The sequence below is a fragment of the Oncorhynchus keta genome, chromosome 22 (assembly GCF_023373465.1).
Source record: "Oncorhynchus keta strain PuntledgeMale-10-30-2019 chromosome 22, Oket_V2, whole genome shotgun sequence".
In the NCBI taxonomy this organism is placed as follows: Eukaryota; Metazoa; Chordata; class Actinopteri; order Salmoniformes; family Salmonidae; genus Oncorhynchus; species Oncorhynchus keta.
Window position 1 is genome coordinate 10069266 of NC_068442.1, and position 21015 is coordinate 10090280.

General features: G+C 41.5%; 1 protein-coding gene across 1 annotated transcript in view; it reads left to right on the plus strand.

The window, feature by feature from the left end:
* Positions 1 to 1856: 1856 nt before the first annotated feature.
* LOC118401021 (transcriptional enhancer factor TEF-1-like) overlaps positions 1857 to 21015 on the plus strand; it is a 56435-nt gene continuing 37276 nt past the window's right edge. Inside the window, exons 1-3 of the mRNA XM_035798155.2 lie at positions 1857 to 2023; positions 2454 to 2560; positions 20344 to 20598. Of these exons, the coding sequence (XP_035654048.1) occupies positions 20376 to 20598 (223 nt within the window). The 5' untranslated portion in view covers positions 1857 to 2023; positions 2454 to 2560; positions 20344 to 20375. The remainder of the gene's footprint in view (positions 2024 to 2453; positions 2561 to 20343; positions 20599 to 21015) is intronic.

The window sequence follows — 21015 nt, forward strand, 5'->3', positions numbered from 1 at the left end:
TCACTGTATGGTTCAAATTCAAATGACTGTCCCAGAGGCTCAATTTCCAATGACCGGAAAGCATTTGGATGCTCAAGCATTGCCGCATCCCTTCCTGTCATTCTATTTACCCAGATCAACACTGCTTTCTTCTGACCACAAGATGGCGACTGCTCACATGCTGAGCTCTAATTGACCAGCTCTTCTGTCGAAGGCAAATGATGTTCAAAACAAGTAGCCAGTTCATGACACTGCAGCCAAGGGACTGTCACGGGCCGAGGCAGAGAAGAGGAAATGAAGGCAGAGCACCGTAGCATTTTTATTTTATACAATATAACGTTTATTATACAATATATAATGTTCTCCATGTGTTTCATCCCCTGTCCATTCCCCTAAGTATTTAACTCCCAGGATCTATTATATTGGTGGCTGTTCTGGGAGATGGATTAGGAGAGATCTTACGTCACCGGTATAGGGTAGTAAATCAGGCCAATTTAACCTCTGACCTCAGGGTGACAGGGGTCAATTTAAGCCAGCAGAGACATTAAACATCAACACACTTATGATGGAGAGGCAAGCGGTTCTCTACTTAATCATGACCGTTTTCAGTCATGTTTCTGGTTTCCATGAAAATTGCTCTGCATGTGTATTATATTGACAACGCAGCGTCATATCCTCTGTGCCTGTGTGTGCGTCCGTGCGGCGCGCTTCTATTTACGTGTGTGTTTGTGTGAGCGTGATTGTGTGCAGGCGTGTATTGCTGAGCGATTTGAGAAATGGGGAGGACATTCTTATCTGTCCCCTGCTGTGGATAAAGAGACTGGCTCTGAGAGGGGTCAGGATGCCCTGGTGTCAGGTTGTGGCTGCTGACTCAGGTCATGACCCAGGAATACCTCTTGGCTTTGTGCCAAGACCCTCCTCATCTGAAGACATGGCTTAAGAGCCCCAGGGCTGAAACCTGAGCTGGGATGAGTTTCAAAAAACAACTCCTTAAAAGTCAGAGGCAGTGCTGCAAGGGTGCATATTAATTCATAAATGTTGGTATGATTAGATAGAGGTATAAACGTTTAACTAAAAAAAATGTCCTTAAGCTAATTGTGATGATTTATCTCCTTTAAAGATGAGTTGGCTTTTACACGTTTGCAAACAAGTGGTTGTGAAACACTCCCTCTCCGTTTATGACCTTACAGCCTTTTGTAATGGTCAAAAGTAATGGTCTGCTGTAGGTACAGTTCCATCCACATGCTGCAGGATGGAAGGTTGGGTGGTCCTTCTGTAGCTCAGTTGGTAGAGCATGGTGCTTGTAACGCCAGGGTAGTGGGTTCGATTCCCGGGACCACCCATACGTAGAATGTATGCACACATGACTGTAAGTCGCTTTGGATAAAAGCGTCTGCTAAATGGCATATAATATATTATATATAGACTTGACACCAACAGACATGCCATGATAATAACAATTCAGGTGCATTGCTGGGTTGACGGGAACGTTCTATTTTCTGCTACAAAATAAATACCTACAACTTTTTTTTTGTTAATTTTTTTTACAATGTCTATTTGGAAAGAAAGTTATCCTATTGATAGTATAATGCCAACCAACAGTCTTATTAGTTCGTGGATCATTCTTAGAATCAAAGTTGTTTTTTTTTTTTCAAAACAGAAATATCAAAGAGAGTTAGTGGATAGTCTAGGTATAATATGCACAGATTTTTCGTTTTGTATTTTGAAGGAAGTTTGGGCGCACTACTGTTCTTTTGTTGAATGTGTACAGTCCCTCCCACCGGTCTGGTCAATGGCTTCAGAGTTTAGAATGACGCCACTCACGCCCCGCCCCGAAAACTCAATCTTTGCGTTCATTTCATTCCTGCTCCCATTCCGCGCATACTTCGCATCCCTGTAGATACGCGGCGAATTTTACGCACTCGCCGGCTGGTCTGGAGAAAAAATACCTTGTCAGTTCTGAAAAAAAACATCTCAGTTCTTACAGCAAAATCGTAAAACAGCGTAAATTGTGACAATTAACCCGTTTTTAGAGGTGTTTAAGGTAAGTTTCCAACTACTTTGTATGATAACTTATTGTGATGCGTTTGTAGGCAACTGGAAAATCAGTAGTCAGATTTAATTGGAAAATATTTAAGAATGACTATAGTGTATATATATTAAAAAAAATATGTAGCCTATCTAATAGAAGTAGGCCACTGGTGAAATAGATTGTAGAAACTACAAGCGTGTTATATTGGCTGGCTGAACTAGTATACATCGGAGATCCGTCGCTTTCACTTTGTGCCGAGACGTCGTCCGGCATTGCATGAAAATCTTTGACATTTCAAAATAAAAATAATAATCTGAAGACTCCTTTGTATATTACGACGGCGCCACAGTACATCGTCGTATAATTACTGTAGAACACATATTGTTGCTTTTACATGATATAAGTTATTCAGACACTTTTGATTGTGTTTTCCCCCCAATAGGGAGGGAGTTGCCGTCAAGGATATTTTGCTTTCCTGGCGCAAAAAAAAAGCATACAAGTCAAGAGGACTTGTTGCATTTCGGGTTTTCATTTGGCCCTTTGACATCTGTAAGTACACATTTTATTCGTACAATATAACATGTCGATGATGTAATATTGTATCCTAATCAGTAACTTATTGCCTGGGGGAATTATTGTTGTGTGATATCTTTCTGTTTACAGTAGTGTTTGGATGTGTAAACAGTTTTGCAATCATATTCACCACCGAATGATTTTTTCTTAAGTTATTTTAAGATTTTCATATAAAAACAAACATATTATCATTATTTTTACTAAGTGGTACATTATGTGTGAAGGAGAAAGTCTATATTACAGAGGGCCTTTGCCTTCGTTAATGATTCATTCGACTAGGTACAAGTGTGTAATACAGCCTCTAACCCTCCTGTGATTTCATGAGTCCAAGAAGCAAATGGAGATCTTTTGTAATTTGGTTTATGAATGCTATGATAAGTACAGTGTTTCATTTAATTTAATCACCATTCTCTCATCAAAGAAAATATGCCTGCAATTATTCCATGAGCCCATGGATTAGATTGGAAGTTTGTTTTGATCATGTGTAAATCAAATTTTAATAACCTGCTGATTTTGAAACAATAATGTGAAACATCTCATCTCAATTAGATAATTAACAGATCTCTTTAGTGAAATACTGACTTGAGTCAAATGTGTTCCAGTGTTCAGCTTTACTTGTTTTAATTTTTTTTCTCATATGATATGTTATGAAACTGTTTTTCAATCTGACAATTGGTATGTCACTAACGTTAATGTCATTATCACTTTCCTAAATTTGGACTTAGTTTTTAGATTGAAAATAAAGCTTGAAATAAATATGTCTAGCCAAGGGGGACTTCAAACCGCTTCTGAAATCAGAGGGGTGGGGGGAGGTGCAAAACTCACCAGTTACTTCTGGGAGTGGAGGACTGTGGGTAACTTTGGAAGAGGGGAGGGATGGATGGATGGAGGGAAATAGGGTATTTTATTATCTTTGCTGGGTTCAGGCTGAGAGTATATGGACAGTGGCGTAGCGTAGTTTCGCGGGGCCCCCGGAAGGTCCGAGCAACAAAAATGTATATTTTTTATTATTGTTATTTCTTTGCCATGTGGCAGAGAGAAACATTTGCAGTTTAATAGCTAATCTCATGCTATTTTTCACATTTTTCCATGCGTCTGAGAGAAAATGTTCCAATTTTAAAGCTAATTTCCTGTAATTCTAAATATTTTGTTGGGGCGCCCCAACCTCTGGTTGGACCCCAACCCCAAAGGCTCGTGGGCCACCCCGCCTTACGTGGGCTGCAGGGATTGTGTGCTACGCCAGTGCGTATGAAACTGTTGAATCACCATGGGCAAACAGTCCTACTCTTCAGTCCGTTGACATCTGGTTTAGTACTTCAAGCACCTGTAGAAGAGGGAAAAAAATATGCAAATCCAGACGTTTGGTTTTACCCCTCCCAGCTGTGGAAATGTGGACTAACGACCATTTGTTCGGCTGTGTTTGCCCCTCACTGTCTAGGCCAGCCTATTGTTATGCCTGCAACAGGCAGTAGAGGCACCATATGGCTCCTGTGTGCCCAGTCGGTGCTATCTGCTTAATTTAGCTTATCAATGGCATTACAATATGGTAGATTTTTGAGTTTGCCAGCTATTTTCTCCTTGTTATTCTGTCTTTGTATAGGGAAAAGGGGGAAGGCCTGACACACCGAAGCATCCACTGCCTTAGAAAGTCACTTGGATAACCTGGCTCCCTAAATTACATCAGCCTATCTGAATCTATGTTAAATACCTGGACTTTTATCCCAACCACAACATGTTAAATTGACATGTCTTTGAAGAACCATTGGTCTCGTCAGCATGCTATCAAATCCACAGGTGATTTACGTTCTGAATGTGGGAATGATAGGCCTACACTGCTGTAACAAGAATCTCTCACCACTTCATCTGATTGCAAATCATCATCCTTCTACTATTCTAAAAGAGATTTTGTCTTAAACTAGAAGTGACCATCTTAACTAAAAGCCATGGAAACTAAATAAGTTGTCAGTGGAAACGGTGTATCATTTGGTCCCTTTTTGTCATTCCTGTGTCTTATTCTCAGAGGAGTGAAAATGAATGCTGAGATAGATTGCCTGAGAGAAATATGTCTCATTTCTCTGGCCTGATAAGTTGCCTTGTTATCTGATACTCGCAGGACACAAAATGTGCGGCGGCCACAGAGTAAGGCTGTATTTTTGGGAGGGATAGCCAATTCAACAGAAAGTAAATGGAGTGTAAAAGAGAAGAAAGAAAATTCATATGTAATGACATTTGGGAGTGGGTTTGTTAGAGCAACAATGCGTGGTGCGGTGGGCTGGTGTGTCACAGCACTGGGGCAGAGGCACGGGGGGCAGGCTTTGTTTGGAGAGCAGGGGAACAATGGGCGTCCTCCAGGGGCATGGCTGCCTGGCTGCAGGAGGGCCGGCCGCTCTGCTGGCCTGTTCCCCGGGCCTCCCTCTGTGCCCTGAGGTAAACCCTGTGTCACAAAGGGAGCATTTCAGCACGGTCTGCTGCGCTGCACTTTCAGCCGCGCACGGGCCCACAAAGCAGACGGTGGGTGCCACCAAAACTGTACAGCTGGCACTCAGCCAGTGACGTCATGGCAGTGCTAGCTGCAGCCGTGGGGAATCTCTGGCTGCCAGATTCTTCTGGCTGCACTTTGGCCCTGTCCACCAACCATGGGACCACTGTAACTCTAGGGTTAGGACACACAAGACCACAGGGTTAGGAATGTAAATAGGGTGATAGACAAGGGTGCTTTCATAATCCCTTCGAAATAAGTGCCAACAGCCCTCACAACAACAAATGTTGTCCAAATGTAACAAGTTGAGGCGTGCCATCTATTTAATCAATAGGATTAAATATATTGCCCCATAAAGCTTTTTTAATTTTTTTTTTTATGTATACCATATTATAACACTTAAATGACTTAAATATACAATAGCTGCATCAGCGATTAACAGCTTCGTAATTCGAACCATCTGACAGCTGAAATGCTATCTTCCTTTTTTGTTTTAAGTCTCTTTTCCAAAATAAAAATCCTGATAACTGTTTAGGCTACAGATGATGGGTCCTACGACCGATGTGTCACGACAGCAATATGCAACCCATCCGTCATTACATGAGTCAGAACCTGAAGCTCAAACAAACCTCCTCAGAGTTCTTGGCTTCAGCTGAAACAGGAAATCCAGGCTCCAACTACTTCCTTTCCCTGGACTGACTACAATACAGTAGTAGTGGCAACATGTACTGATTATACCACAAGAAAAAGAAAAAAACCTTATAGCTGATAAATTGAGTACAATTGTTGGTTCCTACAATGTTATTTAGCATTAGGCACAATGCTACTACTTTACTTGGATTACTGTGGCCTACTGCATCGTTGGTTAAGTACTAACAGATAGGTAGCCTAGCGGTTATTAGCGTTGGTCCAGTACCTGAAAGGTCGCTGGTTTGAATCCCTGAGCCGACTACGTGAAAAATCTGTCAATGTGTCCTTGGGCAAGGCACTTAACACTAATTGTTCCTGAAAGTCTCTGAATAAGAGCGCCTGCTAAAATGGAGAATTTAACAGCTATGATACTTCAGTGAATATCTAGGCTCTTTTGACAAAAATATACTTTGCAAGAGGATTTAAATAAAAGATTCCCCCCCATCACACTAGGTTGCACTTTTGTCTGCAAATAAAAAGGTGTCTGACTATTTCAATAGAAGAGATGGAAAACACCATTTGGGCTAAATTGAGTTTGTACATTTGGTTAGGTGGAGCTGAAACGGTCTCTTTGTTGGGTCCTGAGCACCGTGACTGTTTTCTAACAGAGGTTGTATCAGTGTTTAGCCTAGGGACACACAGGGTTCACATCCCCCCCTTTGAAACCACATGCTCCTATCCTGCGGAGTGTCAAGGAAGGATTATACACTTACATGCAGAACGCTGCTCTGGAGTTCACACGTCTTGGAGCATGTTGATATTACTCCAATCCAGGCCTGTCTTTCCTGGTAGAGCCTGTTGTTGAGGGAGAGAGTGACGCCCCAGGAAGATGACAGATAACAGAGGGGTCTGACTCAGCAATATAGCTGCCTAAAAGGAAGAATAGGAGTTGCGCATATAGGAAACACAGCAGCAACACAATACCTGGAGGAAGTGGGCCTGCTCACAGATATATGGACAATACATGGGGGAAGCGGAGTCTTTTTGGCTGCTACTACCACGTGTTGCTTAAAGCTGAAAATTGCAGGAGATAGTTTGGAATTCTCGTGACAGAACGTTAACCGTTCAGCATATATATATACGGGGCGGCAGGTAGCATAGTGGTTAGAGCGTTGGGCCAGTAACCGAAAAGTTGGTGGATCGAATCCCTGAGCTGACAAGGTAAAAATCTGTTGTTCTGCTCCTGAACAAGGCCATTAACCCACTGTTCCCCGGTAGGACGTCATTGTAAATAAGAATTTGTTCTTAACTGACTTGCCTAGTTAAATTAAAAAAGAGACGAGCCTTACTTGAACCCATTGAACCATTGGGCATCTGCACTGGCTGGCAGTCAGACAGCGAACAAAATAGTTTCCAGAGGGTTGCGTTTCGCCTCCATGCCAGTAGGACTTAGGTGGGAGGGGATGATACTGCTGGAGGGGAGACAGACAAAACAACAAGCGCCCTCCTGTCTTCCCCATGTAGTGGGACTAGTGAAGTATCCTGATACTGTAGCTGTCAATCGGGGCCTGAACGCTAACAGAGTTACGCTGCTGCCAGGTTAGCTTGGGTTTACTGATTACTCTTCCTCCAGAGCCCAGAGAAATGTAGAAGGAAGCCAAAAGAACTGGATGGCTAGTGTAGGCATGAGTGGGTCACCTAGGACTGTTGCTTTTTACATCTGAATTTGTATCTTATTTTCCCCCAACAAATTGTATTTTTTTTATACATAATTCTTTCATGAACCATTCATCAATTAAGTTGTTGCCTGGAAACAGCTACATGTTATTGCTTTAGTGCAGTCAAAATTGATTTCCAATTTGTGTGTTGGGTTTGTTTTTATATTAAAGAGATGCAGCCAGTGTTTTGTATGGTGATGTAGCAATAAGTAGACCATTCAAATTGCTGGGTTTCCCTAATACACGTTTTGAAATGCTATTGCATCACGAACAAAATTGCATCCGTTTCATCTATTAAAGTAAAATGTTTCAGCACTGTGTGATTGTTGGAAAATACAATATGTACATTTTTGTATCAATCTTTATATTGAACACAGGATTTCTATTTGATATTGCTGTTCCCAGTTTTCCAGCGTACAATGAATGTATCTGAAGTTTTCACTATTGTGCAGGCCACCTTGAACTGCATTGACTGAACTTGAACTGCATGACTCATCAGGGTAGAATTCAATTTAGCTCTATACAATGATAGACATCAGGCTCCAAAAAGAAGCTACATGCTGAGACTAATATTTGTGAAATTCACTTAAATGGATTCGTCTTCAGAGTGACTGTCAATAGGTCGTGCATCCTTGCCTTATACTATGTTGGATCCTATATCACGCAGGGTCATAGCTTGAGCCCTTTCTAAACCCTGGGTCTCTCTACCTTTATGTCGCTAATAAGAGCATTTCCATGGCGTTCAGTCAGGGCTTGTGGTATGTAGTAATCTGCTCAGACTTGACTGTTGAATTGACACTGGCATTTCCCCCTCTCACAGCCTGTGATAATTAGCTAGCGTGTTTTTGTATTCAATAGAAACCTCGGAGCACCACTCAGTGACTCTGTGAATAGCCCGGGTCTCAGCCTGTGTCTCTTATTAACAAGTGTGGCAACAGTCCTCTGACACATCAATGACCATGTTACTGCTGTCTTGTTACTGCTGTCTTACAGGACTGTGTCACCTGGTTAGGACTGGGGTTGGTTGGTGCTTTCTGTGGTGTTGAGGCAAAATCAGAGAGCTACACCTCTGAGGATGGTGTTGTCATTTGTCATGTCATTTGGAGCTGTGATTGGACTGGAGCCTCATCCAGCCGTGCTCACTAAGGACCAGTCTCTTCTGGTAATGAGGATGTCTCTCTCTGTCTGGTGTTGGGAGAAGGAGGGCATGCTCATTATGGTTGAATATTTCCCCCGGTATTTTACAAATGTTCCATCCCGAGAATAAATCACTTTTCTCCCCGGTAACCCGGTATTTCCCGCCAAAACCGGAAGTGTTGTTCAAAAGCATTATAAAGCATATAAATATCTGGATTTGATTGGAGCTTTGTTCAGCATGAACATTCAAGCCTGATGTGCCATATACAGGGCCTTCGGAAAGTATTCAGACCCCTTGATCTTTTCCACATTTTGTTACGTTACAGGCTTATTCTATATTGGATTAATCTACACACAATACCCCATAATGACAAAGCGAAAACCGTTTTTTTAAACAAAAATACCTAATTTACGTAAGTATTCAGGCTCTTTGCTATGAGACTCGAAATTGAGCTCAGGTGCATCCTGTTTCCATTGATCATACTTGAGATGTTTCTACAGCTTGATTGGTGTCCACCTGTAGTAAATTCAACTGATTGGACATAATTTGGAAAGGCACACACCTGTCTATATAATGTCTCACAGTTGACAGTGCATGTCAGAGCAAAAACAAAGCCATGAGTTCGAAGGAATTGTAGATCTGGGGAAGGGTACCAAAGAATGTCTGCAGCATTAAAGGTCCCCAAAAACGCAATGGCCTCCATTATTTCTTACATTTTTTTAATTTAACGAGTTAAGTCAGTTTTCAATGACGGCCTACCAGAAGGCCAAAGGCCTCCTGCGGGGACAGGGGTTTGGATTAAAAATTAAAATATATAGGACAAAACACACATCACGACAAGAGAGACACCACAACACTACATAAAGAGAGATCTAAGGCGACAAGAGCATGGCAGCAACACATGAAAACAACATGGTAGCAACACAACATGGCAGCAGCATAACATGGTAGCAGCACAAAACATGGGACAAAGATTATTGGGCACAGACAACGGCACAAAGGGCAAGAAGGTAGAGACAACAATACATCACACAAATCAGCCACAACTGTCAGTAAGAGTGTCAATGATTGAGCCTTTGAATGAAGAGATGGAGATAAAACTGTCCAGTTTGAGTGTTTGTTGCAGCTCATTCCAGTCGCTAGCTGCAGCGAACTGAAAAGAGGAGCAACCCAGGGATGTGTGTGCTTAGGGGACCTTTAACAGAACATGACTGACCGAATGCGTGTTGTATGTGGAGGATAAGGCTTCTTAAATGGAAAAAGTTTGGAACCACCAAAACTCTCCATACAGCTGGCCGTAGATGTAGCTAGCTATGCTCTCTTGGGTAAATAACTGAAACTAGCTCCAGTAGGCTAATCTATATTACTGTATTGTATTATACTGTATTATATGGACTGGAATTACACACATCATTCAAACTATGATAAAACAGAAGAGAGCATCCAATTTTGGTGCAGCACAAGTAGGCTATAGGCTAGCGAATTTGATTTTAATTTTGAAATATAATAGGGCCAATTTGTATAATTAGTTGGCTGACGCATATATTCTGCCTCTCTCTATTGTTGCTTCAGTCCTTCCTCGCTTTCAACAGTTAAGTGAAATAAGTTTAGTTGTCCTTATCTTCATCGTTCTAGTGACAACCTTGAATAATATAGGACTAGAATTAGATGCATTAGATGCGGAAGGCGTTCACTTCTCTTTACGAAGATTGAATGGTTATGGGTCTGAATAAATAACTGCTATAGCTTACCACCATCGCGCATTCGCTCTTCTTTCAAACTACCCGTGATTTCTACTGGTTGCTGTATTTAACATTCAGCAACAAAGAGCTTGCGTCCCTCTTCCAATAGTCTATTGGTATGAGAAATGCAAAAAAATGATGTCCAGCAAGCTATTCTAGTCTATGTTTCCTGCATGGGACTCCAAGAGCTAAGGAGTGTTTAAAAAAAAAAAGAAGAGAGGCCAGCAGAACACAGGTGTTTGCATATTGCACAAGAGACAGAGGCTATAAGTTAGAAGCTTATTATACATAACCCATGATTAATTAGCTAAATGTAAGGCTAATACTCCATTAATGTATTGCCTAAAAGAGGTAGGCTAGGGCATCTAAATATAGGGCTAAATATCAATCTAGAACAGGATGATCTATTTTGAATACAATTTGAATGGAGTTGATGGAGAGAGAAAGACTGTGAGAGAGTGCTCGCGAGTGCACTGATTTAAAGCAATTTGAGTGATAGGCTGTTTTAAAACTCTGCAGCTGCAATGAAAAGTTTTTGATGTACAATGAAAAAACAAGGTGACCCCCGAAAGCCAGATGGAGATGGGTAAATTAGACGCACATTCGGTCTTTATATTGCTGTAGCATAGGCTACGCTGCAGCAAATGTAGGCCTACCTGTCAGAAGAAGAAAAAAGCTACCATGATGAGATGATAGGTCTACACATGCATTGTGAACTGCGCTCCATACTGAGATGGGCTTAGTTATTTATCCCAGGGGAAAAGGGAGTGATTTTTCTCGGTAACCGGGTTCCTGCCATTCAACCCTAATCCTCAAATTTGTTTTGTTTTTAGCGAATTTAAATGTGGAGGCAGAAGTCAGCATTTCAGAAATATTCTAGATTTTTCATCCCTTCCATATTTTTTTTTACAATTATGACGGTGACAAAGGATGTGCAAATGTTAACGCCATAGTAGGGCGGTAAAATAGACCCGTTCAGGTGGAGGGACATTGAAATAATGTCATTATGCTGAGGCCTACCCAGAGAGATAAAGGAGCCGTGTCTCACTTAGCCCAATGCTGAAATGACAAACGGAAAAAGACAGGCACAGTCTTCCACTGATGCATCGTGCTATTGAAATGCAAAGAGATATCTGACAGAGGCAGGCATGAAAGGAGGCGTTGTCAGCCTTTGAATTTGAATTTCCAGCCTTATAGACTCATAAACTAATAGCAGGGCTTAAGTAATTCACGTTATCAGTAGAAATGAACTGAACAGCAGGGGATAAAAGCCTTTTTTTACTCCGAGATTTGCTTGTAAGATGTTGGAAAAGATCTAAGAACATCATTTGATGGTTGCCTCTTGTAGATAATTAATCCTTTTGTATTAAATCTGTACTTATTCATACAGGTCTCATTTCATAATTACAAAATGCATAATTGTATTATGAATGGCCTTGTTAGTGCGGTTGTCAGAAATATGTTCAGGCTTTGTAACTGGCGTCTTTGTGTGCTTATATGGTTACCTCTGAGTCCAGCTTTTGTTTAATGGTCAGGTTAATAGAGAAAAATCCCATGATGCATCTCTCTTTTGTAGGTTTCAGGAAATGGCCATATCCATTTAGTAGTGTTGTGTGAAGGTGTTTTCACATTGCCCCTGTGGGGAACAGATTTCCTAGACGTGGCAGAAGATTGGATGCCAGGGAGGTTCTGGTAAAACACAGTGTTTTGTGTTTTGGCTGCCTTTTAGACGGACGCAGCTTCCAAGAGAGAGAGAGAGAGAGAGAGAGAGAGGATGCCCAGGAGGCAGAGGGGCAGAGGACCATGCTGCTGCTTGTGTTCACTGTTACAGTGATAACATGGTCAACCCCCTGGTGATGGAAGCGCTCATATATACATATCATTACATTTCATTATGACACACTGTCCGGTCGGCCTCCCTATTTCCCTCCCTGCAGCGATGCACATTGCAAACTCAGAGGTAGCCCCAAGAGAGAGAGAGAGAGAGAGAGAGAGAGAGAGAGAGAGAGAGAGAGAGAGAGAGAGAGAGAGAGAGAGAGAGAGAGAGAGAGAGAGAGAGAGAGAGAGAGAGAGAGAGAGAGAGAGAGAGAGAGAGAGAGAGAGAGAGAGAGAGAGAGAGAGAGAGAGAGAGAGAGAGAGAGAGAGAGAGAGAGAGAGAGAGAGAGAGAGAGAGAGAGAGAGAGAGAGAGAGAGAGAGAGAGAGAGAGAGAGAGAGGATGCCTGGTGTGAATGTATGCCCCCTGTTTCTGTGGAATTGCATTCATGCCATGGCGTTTGTTTGGAAGGCTGTCCCTGCCTGGAGGATGAAGTGCAGTGTAAGTGTAGCCACAGTATATTGTTGCATGACTAATCTCCCTCTCCCATCTGCCACTGGGGCCTCGGACAAGCGGCCCCACTCCAGCATCTAGCACGGCCATATTGCACCAATCACAACATTCTGGCTTCCCTTGCCCCTCCCTCCTCCTCTACATTAGTACAGAATCAGTGGAGCAGAGAAGCTGCTTGAGCTGAGACATTGCCCCGCATTGTACACAATTGCATAACATAACGGAGCAACCATGTCCAAACATCAGATCCAAATGAGTAAATCCAGATGATCTTCTTATTGTGTTTTGTTTCTTGTCATTGAAAGAACTCAAGCATTTATACACTCGTCTACAATGTTATTGGCAACTCAACAAAAAAAAAGGTACATTGACGAAATAAATCTATCAGGTTTATTATTAAAACTCATGCTAGAAATCAGGTTACCGGTTTGATGAAATAGGGTCTAAGTATTGCTTCCAGATTCCTCTTTAATTTTGCAGCAGGTTTACATAATTGGGAAATGGGAACAGGGGGGGGGGGGGTAAATGTATTTGTCTGCAAAGCCTTTTGTGATGTGGTTTGTATCGGGGTGCTTTAATCTTTCCCAGCGGCCCACTCTAACAGGAAATAATCAAGGCTCTGGATGCAGATTAGGGAGGTGATACATTTAAGCTCAACAGATGAGTTAATTATGCAGTTTTCACTGCAGCGGCTACGCTGATAGGATTCTGCTCTTTGCCAATTCAACACCACAATGCTAATCTGGGGGGATTTTCCTATTATCTCTACAGGGATACAGAAAACATCCCCGTGTTACACATGTCCCACGCAAATTCTCATTTTTGTCCTGAGTACCAAATGCATGTTGCTCACATGTTATACAAAACGGATTGAACAACATATCGTCATCACTGTCTGTGCCTAAATGTCTATTTGTTGAACTTTGGTGGACGCTCTCAGTGCTGTAATATGTAGGTCTATGGTTGCCACACATGTCAGTACGGTTCAGTAAGTGCCACATATGCATGTGGCTGTGCCACAGGAAGAGCTTAATATTTCATCACGTTAGGTGCGGTTTGCCTCTTTCTACTTCCTAGAGAGATAGGTTCTGGGAACGCCACTTGTGGGAGTGTGGAGGAAACCTCAGCGCCACAGATATCCTGTTGGGCAGTGGCAATTATAGTAGCTAGGCATCTCCAAAAACACTTCTGAGTGTCACTGTTGTTTTCGCCGTGAATTCATCTGCTGACAGATTCTGGAACGCCAAAGAGTCCCTTTTAGTAAACATTCTTTTTTTGTTTGTCTTACTAAATCTACCCCAATTATCTCTGCCATCTACTCCTCCCATCATGCTACTATGTGTCAAATCATGCTGCGATGTCTCGAATCATGCTACTATGTCTCAAATCATGCTACTATGTCTCAAATCATGCTACTATGTGTTAAATCATGCTACTATGTGTCAAATCATGCTGCGATGTCTTGAATCATGCTACTATGTCTCAAATCATGCTACTATGTCTCAAATCATGCTACTCTGTCTCACATCATGCTACTATGTGTTAAATCATGCTACTATCTGTCAAATCATGCTGCGATGTCTCGAATCATGCTACTATGTCTCAAATCATGCTACTCTGTCTCAAATCATGCTACTATGTGTCAAATCATGCTGCGATGTCTCGAATCATGCTACTATGTCTCAAATCATGCTACTCTGTCTCAAATCATGCTACTATGTGTTAAATCATGCTACTATGTGTCAAATCATGCTGCGATGTCTCGAATCATGCTACTATGTCTCAAATCATGCTACTATGTGTTAAATCATGCTACTATGTGTCAAATCATGCTACTATGTCTCGAATCATGCTACTATGTCTCAAATCATGCTACTCTGTCTTAAATCATGCTACTATGTGTTAAATCATGCTACTATGTGTCAAATCATGCTGCGATGTCTCGAATCATGCTACTATGTCTCAAATCATGCTACTATGTGTCAAATCATGCTACTATGTGTTAAATCATGCTACTATGTGTCAAATCATGCTGCGATGTCTCGAATCATGCTACTATGTCTCAAATCATGCTACTATGTGTTAAATCATGCTGCGATGTCTCGAATCATGCTACTATGTCTCAAATCATGCTACTATGTCTCAAATCATGCTACTATGTGTTAAATCATGCTACTATGTGTCAAATCATGCTGCGATGTCTCGAATCATGCTACTATGTCTCAAATCATGCTACTCTGTCTCAAATCATGCTACTATGTCTCAAATCATGCTACTATGTGTTAAATCATGCTACTCTGTCTCAAATCATGCTACTATGTGTCAAATCATGCTACTATGTCTCAAATCATGCTACTATGTGTTAAATCATGCTACTCTGTCTCAAATCATGCTACTATGTGTCAAATCATGCTGCGATGTCTCGAATCATGCTACTATGTCTCAAATCATGCTACTCTGTCTCAAATCATGCTACTATGTGTCAAATCATGCTGCGATGTCTCGAATCATGCTACTATGTCTCAAATCATGCTACTCTGTCTCAAATCATGCTACTATGTGTTAAATCATGCTACTATGTGTCAAATCATGCTGCGATGTCTCGAATCATGCTACTATGTCTCAAATCATGCTACTATGTGTTAAATCATGCTACTATGTGTCAAATCATGCTGCGATGTCTCGAATCATGCTACTATGTGTTAAATCATGCTACTCTGTCTCAAATCATGCTACTATGTGTTAAATCATGCTACTATGTGTCAAATCATGCTGCGATGTCTCGAATCATGCTACTATGTGTCAAATCATGCTGCGATGTCTCGAATCATGCTACTATGTCTCAAATCATGCTACTCTGTCTCAAATCATGCTACTATGTGTTAAATCATGCTACTATGTGTCAAATCATGCTGCGATGTCTCGAATCATGCTACTATGTCTCAAATCATGCTACTCTGTCTCAAATCATGCTACTATGTCTCAAATCATGCTACTATGTGTCAAATCATGCTACTCTGTCTCAAATCATGCTACTATGTGTCAAATCATGCTACTATGTCTCAAATCATGCTACTATGTGTTAAATCATGCTACTCTGTCTCAAATCATGCTACTATGTGTCAAATCATGCTGCGATGTCTCGAATCATGCTACTATGTCTCAAATCATGCTACTCTGTCTCAAATCATGCTACTATGTGTTAAATCATGCTACTATGTGTCAAATCATGCTGCGATGTCTCGAATCATGCTACTATGTCTCAAATCATGCTACTCTGTCTCAAATCATGCTACTATGTGTCAAATCATGCTGCGATGTCTCGAATCATGCTACTATGTCTCAAATCATGCTACTCTGTCTCAAATCATGCTACTATGTCTCAAATCATGCTACTATGTGTTAAATCATGCTACTCTGTCTCAAATCATGCTACTATGTGTCAAATCATGCTACTATGTCTCAAATCATGCTACTCTGTCTCAAATCATGCTACTATGTGTCAAATCATGCCACTCTGTCTCAAATAATGCTACTATGTCTCAAATCATGCTACTCTGTCTCAAATCATGCTACTCTGTCTCAAATCATGCTACTATGTGTCAAATCATGCTACTATGTCTCAAATCATGCTACTATGTGTCAAATCATGCTACTATGTCTCAAATCATGCTACTCTGTCTCAAATCATGCTACTCTGTCTCAAATCATGCTACTATGTCTCAAATCATGCTACTCTGTCTCAAATCATGCTACTATGTCTCAAATCATGCTACTCTGTCTCAAATCATGCTACTCTGTCTCAAATCATGCTACTATGTGTCAAATCATGCTACTATGTCTCAAATCATGCTACTCTGTCTCAAATCATGCTACTCTGTCTCAAATCATGCTACTATGTGTCAAATCATGCCACTCTGTCTCAAATAATGCTACTATGTCTCAAATCATGCTACTCTGTCTCAAATCATGCTACTCTGTCTCAAATCATGCTACTATGTGTCAAATCATGCTACTATGTCTCAAATCATGCTACTATGTGTCAAATCATGCTACTATGTCTCAAATCATGCTACTCTGTCTCAAATCATGCTACTCTGTCTCAAATCATGCTACTATGTCTCAAATCATGCTACTCTGTCTCAAATCATGCTACTATGTCTCAAATCATGCTACTATGTGTCAAATCATGCTACTATGTCTAAAATCATGTTACTATGTCTCAAATCATGCTACTATGTCTCAAATAATGGTACTCTGTCTCAAATCATGCTATATGTCTCAAATCATGCTACTCTGTTTCAAATCATGCTACTCTGTTTCAAATCATGCTACTCTGTTTCAAATGATGCTACTATGTGTCAAATAATGCTACTATGTCTCAAATCATGCTACTCTGTCTCAAATCATGCTACTCTGTCTCAAATCATGCTACTATGTGTCAAATCATGCTACTATGTCTCAAATCATGCTACTATGTGTCAAACCATGCCACTCTGTCTCAAATAATGCTACTATGTCTCAAATCATGCTACTCTGTCTCAAATCATGCTACTATGTCTCAAATCATGCTACTATGTGTCAAATCATGCTACTATGTCTAAAATCATGTTACTATGTCTCAAATCATGCTACTATGTCTCAAATAATGGTACTATGTGTCAAATCATGCTACTATGTCTCAAATCATGCTACTATGTGTCAAATCATGCTACTATGTGTTAAATCATGCTACTATGTGTCAAATCATGCTGCGATGTCTCGAATCATGCTACTATGTCTCAAATCATGCTACTCTGTCTCAAATCATGCTACTATGTCTCAAATCATGCTACTATGTGTTAAATCATGCTACTATGTGTCAAATCATGCTGCGATGTCTCGAATCATGCTACTATGTCTCAAATCATGCTACTCTGTCTCAAATCATGCTACTATGTCTCAAATCATGCTACTATGTCTCAAATCATGCTACTATGTCTCAAATCATGCTACTCTGTCTCAAATCATGCTACTATGTGTCAAATCATGCTACTATGTGTTAAATCATGCTACTCTGTCTCAAATCATGCTACTATGTGTCAAATCATGCTACTATGTCTCAAATCATGCTACTCTGTCTCAAATCATGCTACTCTGTCTCAAATCATGCTACTATGTGTCAAATCATGCCACTCTGTCTCAAATAATGCTACTATGTCTCAAATCATGCTACTCTGTCTCAAATCATGCTACTATGTGTCAAATCATGCTACTATGTCTCAAATCATGCTACTATGTGTCAAATAATGCTACTATGTCTCAAATCATGCTACTCTGTCTCAAATCATGCTACTCTGTCTCAAATCATGCTACTATGTGTCAAATCATGCTACTATGTCTCAAATCATGCTACTCTGTCTCAAATCATGCTACTCTGTCTCAAATCATGCTACTATGTGTCAAATCATGCCACTCTGTCTCAAATAATGCTACTATGTCTCAAATCATGCTACTCTGTCTCAAATCATGCTACTCTGTCTCAAATCATGCTACTATGTGTCAAATCATGCTACTATGTCTCAAATCATGCTACTATGTGTCAAATCATGCTACTATGTCTCAAATCATGCTACTCTGTCTCAAATCATGCTACTCTGTCTCAAATCATGCTACTATGTCTCAAATCATGCTACTCTGTCTCAAATCATGCTACTATGTCTCAAATCATGCTACTATGTGTCAAATCATGCTACTATGTCTAAAATCATGTTACTATGTCTCAAATCATGCTACTATGTCTCAAATAATGGTACTCTGTCTCAAATCATGCTATATGTCTCAAATCATGCTACTCTGTTTCAAATCATGCTACTCTGTTTCAAATCATGCTACTCTGTTTCAAATGATGCTACTATGTGTCAAATAATGCTACTATGTCTCAAATCATGCTACTCTGTCTCAAATCATGCTACTCTGTCTCAAATCATGCTACTATGTGTCAAATCATGCTACTATGTCTCAAATCATGCTACTATGTGTCAAACCATGCCACTCTGTCTCAAATAATGCTACTATGTCTCAAATCATGCTACTCTGTCTCAAATCATGCTACTATGTCTCAAATCATGCTACTATGTGTCAAATCATGCTACTATGTCTAAAATCATGTTACTATGTCTCAAATCATGCTACTATGTCTCAAATAATGGTACTCTGTCTCAAATCATGCTATATGTCTCAAATCATGCTACTCTGTTTCAAATCATGCTACTCTGTTTCAAATCATGCTACTATGTGTCAAATCATGCTACTCTGTTTCAAATGATGCTACTATGTCTCAAATAATGCTACTATGTCTCAAATCAGGCTATTATGTCGAACTAACTGAAGGAGAAGGTATTTTACATGAAGATGCTGAATGAAGCCAAATTCATTCAAATTTGAATGACTCTTTCTCCCTTCTGATAACCCACATTTATCAGCATGCTATTAGTGATTACTAACTCAGTTCATAGATCAGTCGGGGGAGAGTCATTTAGTGGTTGGAATGGAACGTCCCCCCACCAATAGCAGTAGTTAGTTGTGCAATGTCAGCACTCAGCACACAAAAACCAAATTCAGTCAAAGCTACGCTTGCTCTGTGGCAGATTCTTTACCAGCAGCCCTCACCCCTGTCAACCACACACACACACACACACACACACACACACACACACACACACACACACACACACACACACACACACACACACACACACACAGACAGATCCTCCAGTGTACTGACATTCTAGAGGAAACATATGCTGCTAGTCGCTCTTTACAACAAAGCGTGCTCCATGAATAGGATCTTGTTTGAGAGGAAGGAGTTGCTGCCCGGCAACTGGATGGGGAGGGGGGAGGGGGGGGCAGCTGTGCGGCCATCTCCACAAAGCCATGGGGAATAAAGTATATTCCAGCTGTACACTTTCTCTATAGGAAACGTTCTACTTGTTGGGGTGGGACGTCGTTTACGAAACTTAGACGACGAAGTAGCTGTATTTAGACGCGGAAGTGACAAAGTTGATTTTTGAATAGGATATTGTGAACATAGACTCGTATTTCTGGAGCTCCACGAAGCCTTTGTACGCTGATCCCCCCTATATGAACCCCAGCCATATTGAAGAGCTTGGTGACAGACTGCCTTTGAGTAGTGACTGACTATGATACTGGTTTCCAAGTAGATGGCAGCTGGTGTTGATGAATGCTACCCAAGGCCTCTCTTCTATTCGCTCTCGGCTTGTGGCTTCCTTCTTCCATGTTCTTTTATAGCATTTGTATTGTATCTGGATGTTTGTTTTGGGATTGGATCACATTCTCTCACCAGGTGTATACAGCATTAACGATCTGTCCTGCTATACAATGTCTTGTTAGGCCGAGGAGAAATGTTGATAGGAATAATCCTCATGCCTAGGTCCTGGCGACAGTTTGAATGTTCTCAAACGTAGCACTTGTGTAAAAACGACAAGCAGGCATCGGCCTGCCAAATCTCTGGGCAAACATAGCAGTAGTTTCCTCTCGTTGTCTCGCTTGTGTTCGCTCCCTTCCCGTGCTCTGCTGCTACCGCTGCTGCCCAGGCCAGAGTGAACCAGGTCTGCGCTTCTCTGTTTTGTGCTGCGCTCTGTGGTGGTGCTGGAGGCAGCTGGTTTACACTCTGCTCTGTACCTGACTAACTGACTGTTTGTTTATTCCACTGCTGGTCTCCAGGTTTCTCCCCCTAGTGTGATCCAGGCCTGGGCATGGACGAGCGCACCGCCACTATGGACCCCAGCAGTTGGAGCGGCAGCGAGAGCCCAGCAGACGACATGGAGAGGATGAGCGACGGGGCCGAGAAGGGCATGGACGGGGACCCCGAAGGGGTGTGGAGCCCCGACATCGACCAGAGCTTCCAGGAGGCGCTGGCTATCTACCCGCCCTGTGGGCGGAGGAAGATCATCCTCTCAGACGAGGGCAAGATGTACGGTAAGTACAGAGGAAGGAGGAAGAGAACAACTCCAAGAAAGGCTCCAGTTAGTTAGAACTGGGCTATTGTTCACAGAAGTGGACAGAGTGGCAGGAATATTTATTTTATTAGAAACAACACATACTGCACCGTGGTGAGTTAGTGAGATTGGAAGAGTGGTGAATTAGTGAGAGTGGTGAATTAGTGAGAGTGGTGAATTAGTGAGAGTGGTGAGATTGGAAGAGTGGTGAATTAGTGAGTGGTGAATTAGTGAGAGTGGTGAGTTAGTGAGAGTGGTGAGTTAGTGAGAGTGGTGAGTTAGTGAGAGTGCTGAGTTAGTGAGAGTGGAAGACTGGTGAGTTAGTGAGAGTGGAAGAGTGGTGAGTTAGTGAGAGACATGACCAGTGAGTCTGCTGGAGTGCTGTGGGAGGGAGGGA